This window comes from Drosophila mauritiana, chromosome 2R (genome assembly GCF_004382145.1).
Source record: "Drosophila mauritiana strain mau12 chromosome 2R, ASM438214v1, whole genome shotgun sequence".
NCBI lineage: Eukaryota > Metazoa > Arthropoda > Insecta > Diptera > Drosophilidae > Drosophila > Drosophila mauritiana.
This window is the reverse complement of record NC_046668.1, coordinates 21567828-21586801: the sequence shown is the minus strand read 5'-3', so window position 1 is coordinate 21586801 and position 18974 is coordinate 21567828. Positions and strand designations below refer to the sequence as shown.

The following is an 18974-nucleotide window of genomic DNA, read 5'->3' as shown; positions in this document are numbered from 1 at the left end:
TATTCCTTCCAATTGTGGGAATAGATTGAGTAATTATTTAAGATCTAGCTGTGGGCTGCATTTCCAGCATATAAATGCAGTTGTTATATTTGTTATCAAATTTCTGGGCGCGTTGCGTGCCACATTTCGCACCTCGTCCACGAGCTCGAGAAGATCGCCCGCCGGCATATCTGCCTAGGGATCGAATATATATCTCCGATCCACCAGATGTGCATGAGTATAGCGATAAAACAGCAAATTAGTTACTACTGAAAGTTATTGGGTGAGATTTCAAGATCATTTATTGGAATACAATCAATGAAAACATGTTACATGTTATTGGAATCGCTTTATGGTCACTTCAGTATCGGACCTTCGGCAAGGTCACCAGGTTTATCCTCCAAATCATGTGATTTGGGCTTATCGTCACTCGAGGACGCAGTTCTCTTTCGCGATGTCTTAACACCTCGCGATGACGCAGCACTCGAATTGAAATGACGAGGGATGTCAGCAATGGCTCCTCCTCGTGGTGAGGTTGCTCCTCGTGGTGGGGTTGCTCCTCGTGGTGAGGTTGCTCCTCGTGGTGAGGTTGCTCCTCGTGGTGAGGTTGCTCCTCGTGGTGAGGTTGCTCCTCGTGGTGAGGTTGCTCCCCGTTTGGTGACCCTCCCATCCGGAAGTTTGGGGCGCTTCTTCTTGTACTTTCTATTTTCGACGTTTAAGTAATCTATGTTGTAGCACCAACCGCAGACCTGGCCCTCGATTACGATTTCATTCTTCCTGCGCTTGGCGAAGTGCACCATGAACTCTCTGGGATCGACAATATCATGGTGCAACAGGGTGCAGAAGCGAGACCTGGACTTTTTCGGCTCTCCGGGATCGTTGGTCGTCATCTGACACGGATCAATATTTTATTCCACTTTTCTCTGACAACTTAAATGGGTTACTTACTGGGCTCTTACGGTTTTCCATTGATGTTCGAAAAGGTAAGACCGTCGGTCGATTACCAGAAATACAAGCCCTAAATTGGCATTGGTAACACTAAAGCACAATGTTCCCCCACTTCAAATATTTCGATATATAAAGAGTGAACTAAAGTGGATCCTTAGCATTTGGCGCAATAAACTTATACAAGAAAACTATATTTAATAATAATAGGTTGCATGTACAACTGTGGCATCTTTTTCTCCTCGTACAGAAAGGAATATGTTTGTTGATATGTCGATTTCTTGGCTGAAGCCCATCGGTGTGGCCAAAGGTTCTGCTTTCAGTGTCATCAACGACTTTTTGACCCAATCCCTAACCCACGACGACCCACTCACTGACCGCTGGCAGCTGCTAAAAGCGCTAGCGAGTATTAAAAACTCGTTTCGACTAAATATTTAAACAGTTTATTATGCCGGAGCCCCGATGCCATAGCATGCCACACATGTGGGCGTGGCACTGCCACCCACCGTGTAAAATGGCGCGTGCATTGTGCCAAAAGGAAATTCAAATTTGAATTAATTATGATGCCACGCCTGGATGCAGGTCCCCATGTCCTCGTTCCCGTGTCCTGGCAGATATTGCAATTTGTTGCTGTTTTTGCCACTGCCGTCGCGGTGGTTCTGCGGGTCCCCTGCTTCCAGTTCCATGTTCCCTTGCACATGGGTGGTGCATTTGTTGCGTTTACCAAATAACAAATAATAGCACTTACCGCCCCTCTGGGCGCGAGTGTGTGTGTTTGTGTGTGTGGGAGCTGTTATTTAATTTTTTGCTTAACAAAATGCAAACAACATAAGCAGCTTGACGGTGGTTTAAGGTCTCTGGCTGCGTGAAGTGAAATGTTTTGGAAAATTTGGCCAGCAAACAAGAGCTTAACCCGCAGTGACTTTTAAAGTATAAATATCGAAATTGAAAGGAATCCAACATTTGGCAGAAACTAGACCGACTTTCACTACTTGTAGGCCAGCTAAGATTTTTTCGAGTTCAGAATGATGTTATAATGTTTTAAAGCCATTACCCGCTTAAATATATTTCGCGATATTGATTCATTTTGCCAGCAATTTGCCACGCATTTGGGCCTTAAAAAAAAAACTCCACTTTCGGCAGAGATACGCTCCACAAAGTCATTAACATTTAACCGATCAAAGCACCGAGGTGGGCGAAACAGGTGAAATCATCAGCCATTGAATGCCCCAACCAGCAATCGGAGCCACAAAAACAGCCAGGAAGAGCAACAATCGATGGAGCCAAAAAACAGAGAAGCGGAATATCAAATTGCAACGCACAAATGGGGGCTTTAATGCCACAGTCGATGGAGCAGGCGCTCTATCAGATACCCTGTAATTACCGAACAGTAGCAAAAAGTGTAAGCATATACCATAGTTTTTTAAAACTTTGATTCAAACTCATTTGGTTTCTGTTTTTCAGCTCTATATACATATCTTTTGAATCTTCAAAAGTAGGGTATGAGATAGTGTTGGTAGAAGCGGCGAAAGCGCGAGTTTGGTGCCTGCATTTGCGTTTAATTACGGAATAATCCAAAGCGATTGCGGAGCAGGAAAATCGATATGGAGTGGTAATGGTGGAGGGGCGGCAGTTTCGGGCGGCTGTGGCCATCCATGTCAGTCCCAATGATCCAGCAGCGGACAGGCCGTTGACGTTGCTAACCCAATTAAACTGTCGCCCGACTGAGCAGATAGCATCCTTGCACGCCACCCCTCCTGGAGTCCACGCCCCGCTCCTCGGCCACCCCCGCTGCACTGGCGCCGACTGGGGACCACATCGACCGAGCAGCAACTTGGGTCTGCCATGAACTGGCACTCTGCCCAAATAAACCGTAGGAGCAAAAGCCACCGCTCCATGGACACCCGCTTCCCCCCTGCTGTTTCCACCCGCTCATTTGCTTGGTGGCGCTTCAATAGCAATTTGGTTGAACTCCTTTTTAATTTCAGCCACACTTCCGTCTCACCGCAGTTGGCTCCTCGAAGCGAAGCCAGACACAGGGATATAGAATATAGAATAGATATGATTGGGCCTAAAATATCAGATAGGTATATTAAATCCAAAAGTTTAACGTTCTTATTCAACTGCAAACTTTAAGTGCAGTATGCATCCACTAGCAACCATTTGAAGATGCTAATCCGCTGATATCCTCTTTCGTTTTCCGTTTCTTTTCACAGCTGCGATTTGAAATTGAATCGAATGTTTTGTTTCGCTTCGGTGCCCGAAAAGTTTCCCTAGCCAATATCCTGAGGACTCCTGCGGCAGGACAATTTTCAGCGTCGTAAACGGGCAAATTTCATTAGCATCAGGCTAGACATCATCTGCCGAACAAAAGACGGCGAAAAGAAATCTCCGGAATGAAACCATTTTGCTCAGTCAGTCTGTCTGGGCGTAATAAAATTTGGCTAAATGTGCGCAGCGTGTCCTGAAAAAAGTCGTCCTGGAAAATCCCTCCCTCTCAATTTGAAGCGCTTTTAATTGTACTGTTTGGGGGGCGTTTGTGCCATATTTGTAATGTGCAAATATGCGAATATTGTTCTTCATATATATGTATATAGATGTACGCAAATGTGTGTATTGCCAACTTTCCCTGTTGACTCTCAACATTTTGTGTTGACTTTTATCAGCGGCCTTGAGCGGGTTCAAGACACTTCCTCCTCAGTTTTCCAGCCGGCTTTTGTTGAACTTCTTCAAAGTTGGGCAAACAAATGCATTTTCCTTCTGCTCATGCAATTATACCAGGAAAATCGAGGAGAATTCCTCCATTTGCAGGCGTGTTTTCCTTGCTAATCGAACGAATTCCCTTTGGCCGGGCTAGTACGGCATTTTTAATTAGTCCGATTTGGGGTTTCACTTTGCAGCTTAATTGATATCGGACGGCTTAAATCGGCTGCATAAGCGAAAACAAACACGGGCTCAATAAATATTGTGATTTAATTAATAATGGTTTCAAAACTTGTCGATTAACTCTATCAAATGCGAAGCCATTTCTTTGTGGCAATGCATTTCCCGACCTCCGCCGAGATAGTCCTGAAAAATAAAACGCAGGTAAATAAATATTTTTGTTGAGCTCTAGCTTTTTCAGTTACCTTTAATAATGCCGGTGCTTTTATGGTTTTTCTCCAGCGACGTGCATAATATAATATTTATTAAGTGTAAATAGGATTGCTCTGAATTATATTGCACATTTGGGAATTTAATTATCAGCTTTTTGCTGGCGTTGAAATTTCATTTGTACTTAATTTGATGAAAAAGTAGAAAAACACAATTGCCAATTATCAAAACAACAATTATGGCCAAATGAGTTAAATAAGTTAAGCGTGAAATGGCAAAAAATTCAATTTAAATAGTTCGCCTTCCGCTTGCCCCTGAAAAAATGTCTTATATTCGCCGCCGCCATTTGTTTGATGCGAGACAAACATCAGGAATTAGAGCCTCCGGCGGAGCACTCGTTTCATCACGGCTCCTGGATGGAAAGCTGTGAGTTGTGGGTGGAAAGAGAGGGGAAGTGGGCGGCAGAGGTGGGTGGGACATGGCGCAGCATGCTGTTTCCTCCAGGCCCAAAGGAGCATCCTTTGTTTGTAATTAATTTCAATATAGCAAGGCATTACAAGAGAAGCTCAGTAAATTTCAAAGTATGCTGCGAAGCCAATAAACTCGGGCGAACAGCTTCCACGGCATAGTGGGTGGTGGTGGGTGGTTCTTGGTGGGTGGTGGGTGGTGCTGGGTGGCTCGAGCACTCGCAAACACATGGTGTGTAAAATAGATTGTGAATATTGCACACGAGACGCGTGAGATGAAAGAAAATGCTGAAATTTAAACGTGATACTATACACGTGGAGAATGGGCAAAGTTCACAGCGTCGGTGGGTGGCATTTTCCGCCCACCACCCATCGCCCACCCAGCGGCGCATTACTTTGCCCATAAAAGTAGTTAAATTATGTTGACTGCTAAACAGCGCCCTCGCATGACTGTGTTAGTGTGCGTACGTGGGCGTGGCACTCCGGGGGCGGCGGCTGGGTGGCTTGTCCTGGTTGGGAGTTCGGTGTGCCAAGGTTGCCGCCACACAGACACAAATACCGATTCGTATTTTTGCGCCAAAGCAGATAAAAGTAACTCGCACTCGCCATTTTAGTTAAAATATTTGCACGTTCGCTGGGATTCCCCACGCCGTCGATGGGCGTCAAAGGGGAGGGGCAACTGTTTGGTTTGCTGTTCATTTTATTGGAATTCTCGCTGGCATATTGGCAGGCGAATTGTTTCGGTGGCCACCGCCGTTTCTCGATCTGCACACAAATCCACCCAACCAGCAGCACCCAATCCACCCAATGCTTATGATTAAACTCGAACAGAAATCGGGTGCTAAGAATCATTAGGAGCTCCAGTAATCGTAATTTTTTTCGATTTCGATTTGATCAAAATCTCTCGATTTCGCTTTTAGGTTCTCTGGTTTTTTTTTAACTTTTTGCAATCGGAATGTTTAGTAAACAGCTGTTAAAGCTGTTTCTAAGCAATAGAGCTGCCACCTTTTTCACAGTTGTAATTCTGATGCTCGCAATTACTTTTTCACTGCACTTTGACCGCTTATGTAATTAAATTAAATAGCATTACTTACGAACAACACCTTTAGCTCTCCTTAAACTTAATTAAATAATTATTTTATATTTTATGTGTATTTTTAACTGCCTGTTTCGTTTTACCAATAGTACGGCAAACCTCGCGATAACTTTTGGCGGCGTATCTATCGACCCCTGCTAAATTGAACATTTTTGTTGCCGATTGGAAAATTTTTTATGATAAATCTGAGGTGGGGTCAGAAATTAATTAAATCTTGTGGTGGTGTGGAATAAACAGCAATAGATCACTAGATAAACTTTTTTTTTATATAAAAGAAGGCATTTACTTTTCACTTCGGCAAAGTTGGCCGTTTTACAAATCGAAAAATTGTTACAAATTCGAAACCGGAGCACCGATTTTGCGATTTACTGGGGCACGCAAAACGGTAAATATACGTTGTAATGTTATCGATAATGTAATGTTATAATGTTTATACGTTACCGGAGTTGTACAACTACTCCAGTCATGTATCAAATCGGCCAGGTAAACCAAATACAGCAACAGGATTACGAACTACCCGAGCCCCCAAACGACTCCATATCAGCGCTGGAGTTTGCGCCGCGATCGAGTTCCTGGAACGCAATCTGCGCCGGAAGTTGGGATAACACTGTGCGCATTTGGGAGGTGCAAGCGGACAGGCTTGTTCCCAAGGTTATGAAGTCGCTGGAGGGCATACCATTTGATCTCACTTGGAACGACTCAGGCAACAAGGTGTACCTGAGCGAGTCCAGCGGCCAGGTGTCCGAGTGGGACTTGGAATCCAACCAGCTGAGGAGGGTGGGACTTCACGCGCGAGCAGCACGCACCTGCCATTGGGTGGGCCCCTATTTGGCCACAACCTCCTGGGACAAGTCCATCAGGGTGGGTATTATAGCTTAAGCTATACTACTATGTACATCCGGATAAAAGTTTCATTCTTCCCCTGCAGTTCTGGGACCCGCGTGCTGCCAAGGAACTCACCAGGATGGAGCTACCAGATCGAAGCTACGCCGCCGATGTGCTGAACGACGTGGCGGTGGTGGCCTGCGGCGATCGCTCCATCCTGGTCTACACCCTGCGGGGCGGACCCGTGGAGCAGGGGCGCATGAAGAGCCCGGGCGAGACCAACACCCAAGTGCGATCGGTGGCGCTCCACCAGGACATAGATCTGACCAGCTGGCTCATTGCCAAGACGAATGGCATGGTGTTCGATCAGAGCATGGTTCACCGCACGGCCTGTATTCCAATCAGATGCCATCGGCGGGAGAATTCGGGCATCCTGGACGTCTATGCAGTGAACGAAGTGAAGGTCAACATGGTGACGCAGCACATTGCCACTGTGGGATCGGATGGAGTGTTCTGCTTCTGGGACAGCCAGATGCGTTCCAAGCTGCTGGAAAGCAAGGTCCATCCTCAGCCAATCACCAAGTGCGCCATCAGCGGCGATGGCAAGCTCTTTGCGTATGCCCTGGGCTACGATTGGTCCAAGGGACACGAGTACTCGGATTGCAGCATAAAGCCCCACATATTCCTGCGCCAGTTTGGAAGGAATGTTGCTGCCTAAGAGCCGAACTAAAAGCTGTATTTTTCATACCCAGATTACAGTTCTACCATTTTGTAATTGCAATTAGGTGAGCGCCTGTCGGCTCAAGTTTGATTGAAATATTGCAGCCAATTTCGCATGCAGCCCAAGTTGGCTTCCTGTCCTCCTGAAGCCGAAGGAGGAGCCGCCTGCTGCTGTTATCCTGCGCTTCCCGCTTGGCGACAATTAACAAACCGTCAACTAATGCTCATAATGAGCTTGCATGCGATTAATTTTCCACTTGAGCTGTTGAATTTCACGCAGCCTCTCGGCCTGCTTGCTCTATGCCCCATCTCGAGTGCACTCCATAAATCATATTCCATTGTCGCTGGCAGTCTCGAATGGATGGATGGATGGAAAGGGAGGGGCACAGGATGGGTCTTATCTGGTCGGGGAATTAGGAGGTGGCAATCGCCGCCATCTCCAAGAGCCGCACTTAATGCCGCTTCCCTGCTCGCCAGCTCTGCATATCAGAGACTCACGTCAGATGTCACTAATCTAAATTTATGCAAATTGCCAACTGTCTGAGTTGGCTCACATGCGATTTCCTCCACCGCCACCGGCGGATTCCAGATGCAGATCCGGAGCGGAGACCTAGAGAGCTTCAACCGAAGACTGGGAACTGAAAGCGACTTTGCAACAGTTGTAAAAATGCAGCTAAATTCAAATTTGACATGCAGCAGAGTCCAGAGACTTGCAGCCAAAGTTGGCGGTGGAGGTGGTGGTGGATATCCGCGGACTCTTTTCCTCCGCGCTCATTTGGGATGCAGAGCAGCTACCAGTTACCATTTCAGTTACCAGTTACCAGTTGAATCAGCATCAGTTCGCCTGGCAAGCTCTTATTAAATTAAAACGAAGGCGTTTAAGTGCCGCCCCGAGCCAGCATACCACCATGCCGCATGCCACCATGCCACCATGCCACCATGCCCCATGCTCCATGCCAAGATGCAGAGACTCAATCTGATATGCAAAACATTTTTGAAATAACTCAGCCGTAAACAGTTTCAGCTGGAGTTTCAGTCGACGGTGGCTCCATGTCCCAGCCAAGCTCAACTCAGAACTTCTCTCAAGCTTGGCCAAATTAATTGAAAAAGTTACACGCATCGCTAGCTCCTCTTATCCACCACGGCTCCTTGTCCCTGCTCCTCCAGCTGAGCAGCTCGCCAAAGGAGTCGGAGGCATTCCAGCTGGCCAAGGGATTCGCACTTGATTAGTCGCCCGGTTGGGATTGCAATAGCAATTTATGCATAGAGCAGGGCTCGATTTCCTTTTCACTCGAAATATATCTCGTAACTCAGCATATATAAGATAAACTAGCTTTAAATTGTAGATATAAACAGATCTAAGCTATATTTATTACTACTATTTTCATATGCATAAACACATTTTATAGCTATATCAAGTCATACCTATTTCAGATGCGTTGCTTAGAGATTTGGTTTATGGGAACCACCCAGCTCAGTCTCCGCCAGTTGGAGCAGCCTTCTCAGAGCTCCAATCTCCCGGCTTGTAGATGGCTTTGTGCGCTTTGCCTTTCGGTTTCATTATCGCGAGAGCAGCACGCGATGCCAGATTCGTTGGCCCAACTGTAGAGAAACAGAAACAGAAACAGGGCCAAAACGAAAGTCGCTTTACAAGTCGGCGCGTTTGTAATCGCTTGCAGCTCCATGTGCCCCCTCTGGTCCCATCCCGGCCAGCTGCCACTTATGTACGTGCCCATATGCAAAGCGACAAAGTGTGAAATTTCAGCGAGGAGGAGCGTTGCCCCCGCATCGGCAATCGGAGGAGATGGCTGAAGGATGGGGATCTGGAATCACACGCGTGTGACTGCAGGGCAGGATTCCAGTTGACCATCTGGCCATGTTTGCATAAGCCTCCAAATGCTCACGCACCAAGTTCGCTTTTCGGGCTAATTAATGATGCTCGGGGGATTACCAGCTTAAAGGTTAGACTGGCTTTGCATGGCAATGTATCCGAGGTAAGTTATTTCCCATATCTTTAATGTTTCCAATTTGATGTCTTTGTGGCACTCGAAGAGCAGCGATAAATTCATTTCGAGCGTATCGCTGGCTGCACAAAGGGCCTTCCTCTGTTGGCCAACATTTGTCAGCGGCTTGCGCCCTTATTTTATTTGCACTTGTCTTCAACTATTCCCCCTTTACAGAACCACCCCCGTCCCCCCTCAAGATGTAACAATTTCAACCTATAATTTATTCAGCTAAATCCTTTGCCGCCACGAGCCAAGCAAAGCGGAGCGAAGCAGTGAAAATAAATTAAATGGAAATCATTTGTCTTGCTCAACAAAATATCACGCAAATGGGCAAAAAAGGAGACCGGGCGAGTCCTGGGAATAGGTGGGGGGCACTGCTTGCCCCACCAACAAGTGGCAGCTCCCAAGGAAATTTGCATAAAGAAATAATATTCATTGTGCGACGGAGGGGACAGCGCAAAAAGGATTTGAACATGTCAAAATTGTCCTTGACGGACGCGAAAGTGGATAGGATGATTTCGTACAGCTCCCACTGCGTTTTGGCCACGTTAAAGAATCGTATTTTTGGCCAAATCCATTGCTCTGCTTTAAGACGCCCGCAAGTGAGCAACCACCTTGTTGGTTTTCTTTCGCGCTGCCGTTTGGTCAGCTGCTAAACCTCAGGGCTTATCACAACTTAACTATGTATCTGCTACGTTTCGGGGCAATTTCCGTGCGCCACGCCCACTTAGCCAACCACGCCCTCGAACTTCGAAACTATCTGAAAATCTCAGCCGGGCCAGAAAGGGGCGATTAACAAGATTAAAAGCGCCATTAAATGCTTTGATTCGGTACAGGCTAAGACCACGCAACCGCAGATACGCAAATGCGGAGAGGATGTGTGGATATGCTGATGTGCAGATACAAAGATACTTGGGCCTGGGCGGTGGAGTTTCAAAAGGCGCACCCAATAATTTATACCCATACCAGTGCCCGAACCCGCCCCCAGAAATCTTTTCTTGCTTAAGGGAACACATGTTTGCGGCTGGAGCCCCAGCTGCTGGCCAAATGTAGCTCGGCATCCCTCGGATACAGCTACAGATACAGAACCTCGCCTGGAATGCCATCTGCTCCTTGGTCAGGACGTAAATTACGCAAAATTTGCTGTTAAGTAGTTTAGCGCCAGCGGCAGATACATCCCCAAATCCCGCAAACCCTCGGCCGGATTGATTTAGGTGCTGGTTAAGCTCAACACTTGATCCCGACTCGAATTGGAATTAAATTATATATTTGGCCAGAACCTTTCGGGTTCTGGAGAGGATTAACGAAGAGTTGGCCAGCACATACAAATTGGGGTAACGGAGATGTAGCACTTTTAATCGGAGTGTAATGGTAACAATGCAAATAGCGATGCGTAGCCATTTTAATTGTTAACACATTATTGTTGGCCAACAAATAGGATTTGCCGTTTGTAATTTTAATATGCTTATGTGTTCAGTAATTCGCAAATGCGATGTGTGATAAGTTCGGAGGTGAACAATATTTAGAAACGAAATGAAACCCAATTTTAAATGCAAACATAACGAGATTTAGTTTTAGTTGGCGCGGACAGTGCGTTTCGAAAGTGTAATAACATGAGATAGTAATACCCAAAAAAAAAAAAAAAAAAAAAATAAAATAACAATTAGGCAGTGAATTTGGGAAGACATCCTTGCAACTTTACCATTTTTCAGGACTTTCACTTTGTAATTTATCTATAGTAACCGACTTAAAGCTTAGTCTTTCGCTGCATCTAAAACATACAATGTTTAAGTGAAATTTATTGGCTTTTTGCAGCCGTTAGCCGGAATTTAGTAATAAATGAAATTCAACAATAGAGCGCGCAGGCCAAATTGCATTACATTACGGCAAAGGGCAGTGGCAACGTGGCAAGTGGCATAAGTGAGCAAAAATAATTTAATGGCGAATTGCAGTGGACGCGGGCTGCGCGGGGGTGGCAACTAATTTAAATTGAAATTAAAATTGATTGTTTTTTAAACGCGTCACGTAGGCCATTCTGTGTTCGCGGGGGGTGCAGTGGGTAAATGGGTAAAGTGGGTGGCTGGGCGGCGGTTAAGTGCGTGTCAGTGCGAAACGGAAGGTGCCCCATTCGGCTGCCACGTCATTTGCAACAATGCCGGGCAAACAAACAATGGCGCTGCGAAAGTGCGGAACGCTCAGAATGTTCAACAAGCAAACAAATTCGTTAACAAATGTTCGAAATTGCAGCGGCAACGGCAGCAACAAAGCCGGCAACAATGTTTAAAACAAAGCCAAAACAAAAATTGAAATTGGCCAGCTATGGAAAAGCGTTCAACGGGCCAAATAATGAAACAATGCCCGAACAGAAGCGACTATCGGCATGCCCTTCTGTTTTCTGCGTGTCACATGTATAATTCAGTTCATATTATTTCCTGAACGAAAATACACTCGAAAAAATTGGGATCGACGTATTCATATATGAGTAAGTTAAAACCTGCGAGGAAATTTTTGTATGGACATACTGTGGACAGAAAAGCATTAAACTAAAATTTTACATATCCAATGGTTTTAAACATTTATCAATATTTGTAAATAATTAAAATATATAAAAATATGCAGTAGTAGCCTTGCATTGTACGTTTAAATATCGTTGGTCAGCGCGAGTGCATTTTCCAGCGGCGGAAAATTCAGGCGGCTGAACTAAGCCCACTTTCGCATTTTCCCAGCACGTGCCGTCGCGCCGTCTCTTTCCCTGCCGCCTATAGCGCTCTCTTTCGCACTGCCCACATTTGGCATCCACTCAATTATATTGCGTGCCTGTTGACGCTGTTGTTTGTTGTTGCGGGTGGGTGGTTGGGTGGGTGTGGCGTTGGGCCTCTCGAAATGTATTTTTGGGAAATTGTTGCTAATTTTTTGCGCATAGCCAAATTGAATTTTGCAGCTGCTCCACGTTGCACGGCTTCTGCGATAGCCGCACGTGCAGTTGACCAGGCGGTGCCCACAACACACCAGGCAGCACCCAAAAGGAAAACCCCCGCCACTGGAAAACCCCACCCGCCACATGGCCACCACGTATAATTGCCGCCATCATCGCGGGCTCTTATATGGCTTGGCCCTCTTGGCCCGCTTTTCTTGTATATTATTTCTCTTTATTTTGGCCCGGCCACTCGTCCACTCGGATGTTCGGATGCTGTCCAATTAGCCGCCTTGATGTTGGCTTTTTATTTCTGTGTTTAGCGGCTAATTTGGGTAAACGTTGTCAGTGCAGCAAGCACTCGTTTTATTATATTCCTGGCTAATTGCCGCACCGGAGCAGCGAAACGTGCCGCTGTGGAACACAACAAAGCCATCAAAGACTCATCGATTCGACGCGGCAGTGAGACCTCGGTAAGTGGAACACGAGTGTGAGACGTTAAGTCAATAAATTTGAAAAGCTTGGCTTTTGTACCAACATGAAATGAAATAAATAGATAAATAGATTCGTTTTGGGAGTGAAAATATCATTCGAATTTTTAATTGATCTTAGAAGCTTCACTGTACCGGCCCCTCGCCCTTCCCACCAACCGATCAATCAGTTGATGCTTAACTTCGAAAAAAGCTTTTTAAAGTCGAAACTTTTCTCGAGAGCGGTGCCAATGAGAAAAGTTCGTCTGCTGTATAGTTTTTCAGCTTTGCCCTTTTTGCAGCTGTAAGTTCCGTGCCATCAATAGTTTTTTAATAATTAAAACTGCGCCAAAGCAATTAATTTTAAATTTTAAAAAGGTTACCCACACGCACAAGCACACCAAGTGACTCCGCTACTGGCCGGCAGGGGGCGCTGCTGCGGCGAGGCCGACTGCGGTTAGAAAATATGAGACATGGAGGAGAATGTCTGGCAAATGTCATCTGAAAAATTTAAAAGCTCCGCAGACCCCGCAGCGAAAAGGGTGGGGGAGGGGCGTGCATTTGGGGCTAGCGCTAGGTGGGCATGGTTGTGGGTTGTGGGCGGTCGCGCAATGGGGCGTATGCTCGATGTTGGCAAAGGCGAAACTTAATTAATTTGAGTAACTTGGCAGTCGTCCGATCTGGATGCCCCCACCTCCGGCTGCACCACCACCTCCAGCCCATCCAACCCCATCCATCCATCCATCCATTTCCGCCCAGCCGTGGGCGTCTTTGTGGAACTTTGGGTGTGGCATGAATTCTTAATAACTGCTGCCAAGGGGGCGACCACCCGGTGCCGGGGGGGCGTGGCTGTCGCAGAAATACAAAAAAGTACAGGAGAGCTGACGGAAAACACTGCACCGCCCCTCATTTTAATAAAAGGGTTTCAAAGTAAGAAATTACGGAAACTGACTATGTCAACATAATTAACTCTGAAGTGAGAAAAGGGGAATAGGTCGGCGGCAAAAACTGGCCAAAAAGAGTCCGCCCGGCACATATGGATTCAGCTTGCTTAGCTGGTTGCCAAAAAGCGCGGCTGCAAAAAAGATGATGGCCACCACACCATCCCCGCGCCCCGCCAAATCTGGCAAATGGCGTCGAGTGTTTCCCATAATTAATTTTAATGTGTTTTTTAGCGCCTTTCCAGTCGGGCCGGGCTCAGCCGAGCTTTGGAGCCCATTTGGCGCATTCTTCTAATTGCCCCACTGTGGCAGAAACAGAATCTGCAATCAGCGCTGCATCACTTACAGCACTTTTTGCAAATTCCACTTGCCACTTTTTGGCATTTCGTGTGGCAGAGGTGACTGCATTCATTGGGTATTCATACTCTTAAGTGGACTGTTCAGTAGTCCAAGGATAACCTTTTCAGTTCAGTTCAGCTTGGATATTATTGTTTTTAAAATACATTACCCATGATTGTCCAAGGCAAGCACCTTTCTAAAAAATTCTTGAAATTCGAACATTCTACATGAATCGCAGCTGAGAAGAGCTCTTAATTTGAAACTTGTGGCCGCCGGTGGGCCACATGTGTCTGGCTTCCTGACCAAGTCTTCCAGTGGTCTGGACCTCTCAATCTGCAGCTAATGTGCAGCACAACAAATGGAGCTGCTGACAGCTCACTTGGTCAGGAGAAACCCAGTTGAGTTGGGGCCAAGAAGCATTTTTGGGGGGTGCCTGCAATCAACGATGACTTTTAAATTGTTCCATTGAGGTGAAAAGGTAAGAAAGTGCGAAATAAATGAACTCAGAGGTAAATTACACATTTTGGGTGACTTTAAGATACTTTAGATACTAAGAACTATAACAATTGCTTACTCGAATTGTTATAAATTCAATTCTGAAAGTTAAATATGAGCAAATCATCACAGTAAATATTATGCCGCTGAAAGGAATACCAATTTAATGGCAAATCTAGCCATCTTCTTTTGTGGATATCCCTAAGCTCCATTTTCGTGGCCAATCTCGTCGTCGTGGACACATTGTGTCCTGTCACCAAAATGGCGTTAAACTCTGCCCAATGCAGAGAGTAGCTCACTGGCCATCCTCAATATGGCTCGCTGACATGTCCAGCACGTTGGCCACTTCGTCCCCCTTTCGGTGCAGAAAATGCTCATAAAATGTCGCCGGAAAACGGACCCTAAGCCCCTTGTCAGCTCGCAAGGGAAAGTGCGGAGCGGTGGGGAGCACGGGCGGAAGCGGAAAAGTCCTTCTGACCTCGGGCCATGTGGATGGAGCTCGATGTGAAGCAATTTACGGGCTGCGCCGGGTGCGTTGGAAAGTTAATGCCCTGTCGCAGATTAAAACCAAAACATGTGAGCGGAACCACGAGCTCAGGTGAAAGAGTAGATTTTCCGGGTTCGGAAAAGCGCTGCGTTGCTGTGTCATATTAGCACAACAGATTTTCCAGAATTTGCCCCATCCTCGGGCGCATCTAGCAGGAAAAAGCCGGCATTTCGTAATAGTTTTGCTCAATTGAAAACTTTATCCTTTGCCATCCGCTGGCAAAACGGATATGTATATATGTACATACATACGTATATAGAGAAAAACACAATTAATTATTTAGACCTGCGGCATTTTCAATTACCCCGGCTGTTTACAAATAGAACTCTAGCGGAGGGCCAATATTCAAACAGAAACAAACGAAATCGATTCCATCGCCAGGCAGCCTGCCGTTTTTTCAATTAAATTCAGCATTTCATTTGCCGCTCATCAGACAGCTCCACTAGCATCTTCTATTAGCTCTCCTCCAGCTCCAGTTTTCCCCCAACCCGGAAACGGTTATTGAAATTGTTTCGAACACTTTGCGCCTTCAGTTTGGGAAGAGCAAAGCGGCGGGTGGCTGGGTCATTCGATTCTATTGCTGAGGGCGAGAGCCTGCTTGCTGTTTTCCTGTTTTTTATGTTTCATTGGCGTCTCAACTTTGTCACGTGTCAATATTCGGAGATGGGTATGCCGAAGGACTCGGAAAAACACCGGGGGGGAGTGGGAAAGTTGGAAAGGGGAAAGTGGAAAGTGGAAAGCGGCACCGCCAGCAGCTCATTTAAATTTTAATTTGTACGGCTGTGGAGTCTAGCTCAGTGGAGCCACCGCCCCTCCGTCTGTGTCCCCATATCTGTTTTTCGGCAGGACTAAGTTTTCGCCATTGACAGTTGCTTTGCGGAAAACTTTCTGCGGAATTCCCATTATGTTTGAAAAGCTTTTCCGGTTGACTTTTCGGCCGAGGTCATGAATTCGTTTCGGTTCAGCTTTGATTGAATAACTGAATGATCTTCTTCACTGCAGCGGGTTTCAAATGAAGAAAGTTTATCATAATGAATTTTTCGAACTTAACAAAGGATTCTATTAAGTTATGAGCTTATTTCCACTACTTTTTATTCCTAGTTACTGCCAGCGAAATAGCTCAAATATATTGAATATTTTTCCGCACTTTGAATGGAAAACCACCACAACCGAGGGCAGAGATTTCATTTGGGATAACCGACCAAGTCCTTTCACATTTATTGCGCGGCGAACATTCCTCGCTTTCATTGTGCAGAGCGTAGCAAGCTGAAAAATAAAACATCTTTAATCGATTTATGAATTGTTGAACATGTCCAGCGCCCCATTTATTGGCGAATTGATGCATTGACTGCACTGAGTGATGCCCGGCACGGCAAACAATGAACCAATTTCATTTAAAGCGCATAAATTCAAATAAATGAATAACAACCGAACAGAAGTGGTGGCCAGCATGGAGGGGGCGATGAACGGAGGCGAGTTCCGAGATTGCGGAGACAAAGATTTAATAAAATGACACAAAAACACGCCGGGCAAACATAAAAATCAATAAACAATAAAGTTGATTTATGCGTCAAAGTGTCAATTGGCAGTAGCACAGTGGCCCACTGCCTTCCCCTCTAGATGCCCGATTTTCTCCCAATTTCCACCCCCTTCACTCGCCACCCCGCTTCCGAATGATGGCGGCGGGCATCCGTGGCGTATGCGTAATTTCATTTGACAGTGCAACCGGTCGACAGTGAAGCCTGCGAGTCGTCGGCTCCGGCTGAAACGCATTTAAGTGCTTCATTCGATATTCCAGCGATGCAGCCACGCCCTCTGGCCCCACTCGCCCCTCCGCCCACCTAGTATTTGCCATTTTATTTCGAAATATTTTCCACCATTCAATGAATGATTGAGAAATATGCTTTTGATTTTATTCGCGCTGACCGGCAACAGTTGCAGATCATGTTGCACTTATTGTTGCAGTTGCAGATTTGACATCCGCGAGGGTGAGTCGCGTAGAGAGACGGGGGAGTTGGGGGCACGCGGAGGAGGAGCGGACTCCACGATTCATCTGTCAACCAAATCAATTTTGTGGCTTCAGCCATTTATCTTTGTTAGCGCTCAATTGACGCAGCCGCTGCCACAGATACAGATACAAATGCGGATGCAGATACAGATACAGATACTGGTTCTCATTCCGAATCTGGATCGGTTAGCTACTGCCATTTGGGTCGGCGCGACTAATTGAAGCTGCCAAGCGGCTGGCTGATTGGAAATTAATTGGGTTGTGCAGCTTTTGTTATATTTTGGCCCAGAATACGATATAACTTATTGATGCGAAGTTATGGAAATGAGTTGGACAAGTATCGGGTTCAATTTAGTGTGAATGGCCACATGGATATAATCCGCTGGTGAAAGCCAATCACTACTGTCGGCATATGTACTCGCGATATTCGGCGGTATGACACTTTCCAATAGGGGAAATCCATGTGCACATTTGCATACTGGCTACAAATATTCTACACATACAAGTTGACCCATTTTAGCAAATCCAAATGGAACTAAGGTTCGGTGTCACCACAACCGACAATCGCACATGCAAGTGAGCACATCCTCATCCTCCGGGGGAATCTTCTTCTGGGCTCAGACCCACTCAGCCGTGCTGAAGAGCTCCTTTCTCTTTCCCAGTTGGTCCATTGTCCACGTAATCAGCTCAAGAGCGATTATCTTGTGCGGCACCATCAGCATCTCCAGCTGGGCGGATAACCCACTCCTCGGAGATCGGAACTCAGTCTGTTTGCCAATAGAGAGGCCGCCGTAGCCGGCTGAAAACTGCAATTCATCAACTCAAATCAGAGGAGGCAGCAGTGGCCGCTGATCCACACGTCCAAGTCTCTTGGCGGCAGTTTGCCCACCCACAGTGGCCACAAGTCAACGAGGTGATTTGCATGCAGCCATGGGTTTCGGTTTGGTTTTGGTTTTGCTCTTGCTCTTGCTTTTGGCCAGGCTCTCAATGGGGAGCCGGATTAGACGCGACACTGATTGGGCCCGTGACCAGAGTTGTCGGCGTGACGAGTGCAACAGTTTGGGTTGTCCAATGTCACTGGCTTAAATCTTATGGAGGATCAGGTGTCCACGAAGAAGCCAGTCTTTACAACTTATCTATATCTCTTAGTTTACAATAATTTGCATCCAATTCCTCTGCATAAACTATGTCCAATTGAAGTATCTTTTGGATGCGAGTGCTGCAGCTGATTTCTGAAACTTCTTAAACTAGAAAGTCTCGTAAGTAAACTCGGTCAGGAGGCGCGGGGAGCACTTTACTCCAGTTCTCCCCCATCCCGATGGCAATCCCCATCCATTCCCAGCCCGTTTCCATTTCGGGACCCATCCGCATGCGTTACGCAAATTGAATTCGTTGGCTGAAAATTTATGCAACGTCGCGTCGGCCAAGAGAAGAGCAACAAGAACAATCGGGGGATATATGTTTGGGGGGCATTGGGGGCATATCGGGGACCTTCGGTGCCTGCTGGTGTGTGTATTTGGACAATGTACTTGGACGCAGTCCGATATCGACAGAGTTGCAGCAGCAACAACGCAGCAGCAGCAACTGCGGCTGCAACTGCATGTAAAACTGGCAACTGGAAAATGGCAACTGGAAGCTTCGGCCGGCGAGCGACTGAGAAATTTATGCTTTGTTTTGCCTTGGCGATACATGGAACATCAATTCTCGTTAACTTTTCATGCACGACTGGGCGATGGAACATGAAATGGATATGGATATGGACTCTCGACTCCCGATTTTCGATTCTCGATTCTTTGCGGAACCACTCGACCCAGCCGAGAAGAAATGCGCAGAACAATCAAACAGAATCCAACGCCATGAGTGGATATTTAAATTAATAGAATCGAAGTCTGAATGGAATATTGAATTGAATACAAATATATGCAGGTGTATATGTACATACATATATATCAAATATATCCAACAAAATATAATTCGATTCTTACCTCCATCATCTAATCTGCTTAGCACAATTGATTTATGGTTTCCTGAAATCTTTAATTAAGCTATGAACAGAGAACAATAGAAATGATTTACATATCTGCAGCTGGGCGAAAAAAGTGCAAAACATGCATCAATTTGCGTTGCAT

At 46.1% G+C, this 18974-nt stretch overlaps 2 protein-coding genes across 4 annotated transcripts; one reads left to right on the top strand and one right to left on the bottom strand.

Annotated features, from left to right (window-relative positions):
- Nucleotides 1-269: 269 nt before the first annotated feature.
- Nucleotides 270-996, bottom strand: LOC117137147. Its single transcript, XM_033298451.1, has 2 exons — nucleotides 928-996; nucleotides 270-869 (listed from the first exon to the last, which is right to left on the bottom strand). The coding sequence occupies exons 1-2, from the start codon at nucleotides 946-948 to the stop codon at nucleotides 336-338; spliced, it is 555 nt and encodes a 184-aa protein (XP_033154342.1). The 5' UTR covers nucleotides 949-996; the 3' UTR covers nucleotides 270-335.
- Nucleotides 997-5873: 4877 nt separating this feature from the next.
- LOC117136679 (mRNA export factor) lies at nucleotides 5874-7176 on the top strand. 3 transcript variants are annotated; one of them, XM_033297689.1, is made up of 3 exons: nucleotides 5874-5965; nucleotides 6044-6441; nucleotides 6509-7176. In XM_033297689.1, the coding sequence occupies exons 2-3, from the start codon at nucleotides 6046-6048 to the stop codon at nucleotides 7121-7123; spliced, it is 1011 nt and encodes a 336-aa protein (XP_033153580.1). In that variant the 5' UTR covers nucleotides 5874-5965; nucleotides 6044-6045; the 3' UTR covers nucleotides 7124-7176. The 3 variants fall into 3 exon arrangements, with proteins under 3 accessions (XP_033153580.1, XP_033153579.1, XP_033153578.1); XM_033297688.1 differs by having other exon boundaries at nucleotides 5878-5965; nucleotides 6027-6441; XM_033297687.1 differs by having other exon boundaries at nucleotides 5883-6441.
- Nucleotides 7177-18974: the final 11798 nt, after the last annotated feature.